This window comes from Acanthisitta chloris, unplaced genomic scaffold (genome assembly GCF_000695815.1).
Source record: "Acanthisitta chloris isolate BGI_N310 unplaced genomic scaffold, ASM69581v1 scaffold38953, whole genome shotgun sequence".
NCBI lineage: Eukaryota > Metazoa > Chordata > Aves > Passeriformes > Acanthisittidae > Acanthisitta > Acanthisitta chloris.
In genome coordinates, this window is record NW_008663918.1 from 1 (window position 1) to 2,490 (window position 2,490).

The following is a 2,490-nucleotide window of genomic DNA, read 5'->3' on the forward strand; positions in this document are numbered from 1 at the left end:
TTGGGTTGAGGACCAGAGTGGGCATAGGGGTGGGGATGGAAAGTGGGGTTTGGGATGGGAGTGGAGTTTAGTGTGGGGATGGGATTAGGTTTGGGGTGGGGATGGGAGTGAGAATCAAGCTGGGGATGGGAGCGGGAGTGGGATTTGGAATGGAGATGGGTGTGGGGATGGCAGTAGTTTTCAGGATGGGGATGGGGTTTGAGATGGGTATGGGAATCAGATTGGGGATGGCAGTAGTTTTCAGGATGGGGATGGGGTTTGAGATGGGTATGGGAATCAGATTGGGGATGGCAGTAGTTTTCAGGATGGGGATGGGGCTTGGGATGGAGATGGGTGTGGGGATTAGGTTGGGGATGGCAGTAGTTTCAGGATGGGGATGAGGTTTGGGATGGAGATGGCTGTGGGGATCAGGTTGGGCATGGCAGTAGTTTTCAGGATGAGGATGAGGTTTGGGATGGGGATGAAGCAGGTGGTCCTTCCCCTCCTCATGCCCTTGTCTCTCTGCTCAGGGTGGTGACAGACCAGTGCTACCCATTCACCAGCCAGGAGAGCGTGTTGGCAGCTCAGCCCTGCATGATGCACAGCCGCTCCACGGGCCGTGGCAAGCGCCAGGCCACGGCTCAGTGCCCCAACCCCCAGACCCACTCCAACGAGATCTACCAGTCCACCCCTGCCTATCGCCTCTCCTCCAGCGTGAGTGCCCTTGGCATGGGCGAGTGGGAAGGGGTTGTTTGCCTGGGAAAGCCAAGTTTAGAAGTGAAGCTGGGAAAACCCCTTTGCTGAGCCTCCGGGGGAGCTGCTCCTCCTCCACCCAAGCATCTCCTCAACACCCACCCGTGGGTGCTTGGAGTGCCTCTGCCTGCATCCCCGTGGGGTGGGGAGGGCAGTGCTGGGAGGTGCCAGGTATCACCCAGCTCTGTGCTTGCAGGAGAAGGAGATCATGAAGGAGCTGCTGGAGAACGGCCCCGTGCAAGGTATGGAGCTGGTGTGGGCACCCCCAGCTGTGCATCCCTAAACTGGGTGTGCTGCTGTGGTTTGGGGGGGAAAATGCCCTTCCTGGGGCTGGGGGATGGTGTGGGAGGCAGGACCTGCTGCTCTCCCTGCTTTGTGCTCAGCAATGTGCCTGGCAGTGCTGTGCTCTCCCGTGCCCGTCACGCTGCCCACCCCAGCGGGCACTGGTTGCTCATTAACTCCTGAGATTTAATCACCGTCTCAGCAGTTGCTTTTGTTTAACTTTGTGGAGTTTTTTTTTTTTTAAAACCTCCTCTGAGTGTTGTTACATCACCCAGGGGAGGATCTGGCCACTGCCTTCCTTCCTGCTGTGCAATGCTGTTATTCCCTGCCCTCATCCTCCACCCTGGGGGACATGGAGCCTTATCCCTTGGGACAGGGACAGTGTCCTCAAACCCTCTCCCCCTTCCCGCAGCCATCCTGGAGGTACACGAGGATTTCTTCATGTACAAGAGTGGGATCTACCGGCACACACCAGTGGCTGAGGGGAAGGGGGCAAAGCACCAGAGACATGGGACCCACTCGGTCAAGATCACTGGGTAGGTGGGAGGTGCTGTGGGAGGCTCAGGGGTGTGTGGGGAGGTTTGGTCCAGGTGGGAGAAGTGTCCTCTTGCTCCGGGCAGGGAGAGGAGTTGGGGAGCCAAGGAGGCTGCCACAAGTGTCACGAGTGTGCAGTGGTCAGAGGAGGAGGGAGGTGGGTTGGATGTGCAGATCCCAAGGAGGGGGTCGAGGCCAAGGAGGGGAGCAGGGCAGGCTGCCCTGTGCTGGCTCTTCCTTCCTCCTTCCATGGCTAAATATACCTGGCTGTATTCCGGGAGCGGATGTGAATACCTCTCCCTGGCCCTGGGGAAGTGACAGGGTCAGGAAACGAGCAGCAGGGTCACCACAGCATCCCCCCATACCACGGATCCCACAGCCTGGGGGTGCAGGTGAACCCCCCTCAACCATCCTCTCCTGCTGCAGGTGGGGAGAAGAGCAACTCCCTGATGGCCAGACCCAAAAATACTGGGTGAGTGTTTGGTGTCACGAGTTCGTGGGGGCTCAGCGATGCTGCTGCTGTTTCCCCATGCCCTGGTGGGGTTCAGCTTGGGGAATGGAAAAAAAAAGGTTCAGCTTGGGGAATGGGGTGTCCAACGGTGCTGAGCCATGTCCTGTGGCCCCTCTGCAGACAGCAGCCAACTCCTGGGGCACAGCGTGGGGCGAGGGTGGCTACTTTCGCATCGCCCGCGGCGTCAACGAGTGCGAGGTGGAGACCTTCGTGGTGGGAGTCTGGGGTCGGGTCAGCATGGAGGACATGCCCCACAAGTGACCCCCAGACTGCCCACGGCCCTCCCACCAGTGTCCTTGTCCCCCCTGCAGCCCCTCCATCCCCCCAGCAGGTTGGGCAGGGGGCTGGGACTGTGCCCTGGGTGGGAGCTGTGTGCCCACTGTGCTGACACAGCGGCTGAGTGCAGTGGGGCATGTGTTGGGGGGATGTCC

At 59.8% G+C, this 2,490-nt stretch overlaps 1 protein-coding gene across 1 annotated transcript; it reads left to right on the forward strand.

Annotated features, from left to right (window-relative positions):
* Positions 1 to 509: 509 nt before the first annotated feature.
* LOC103798850 (tubulointerstitial nephritis antigen-like) lies at positions 510 to 2,320 on the forward strand (the record flags this gene model as incomplete). Its single annotated transcript, XM_009071131.1, has 5 exons — positions 510 to 693; positions 929 to 974; positions 1,427 to 1,550; positions 1,975 to 2,020; positions 2,180 to 2,320. Coding segments are annotated over 5 exons (541 nt in total), but the record flags the coding sequence as incomplete, so codon positions are not given.
* Between the last annotated feature and the right edge of the window lie 170 nt (positions 2,321 to 2,490).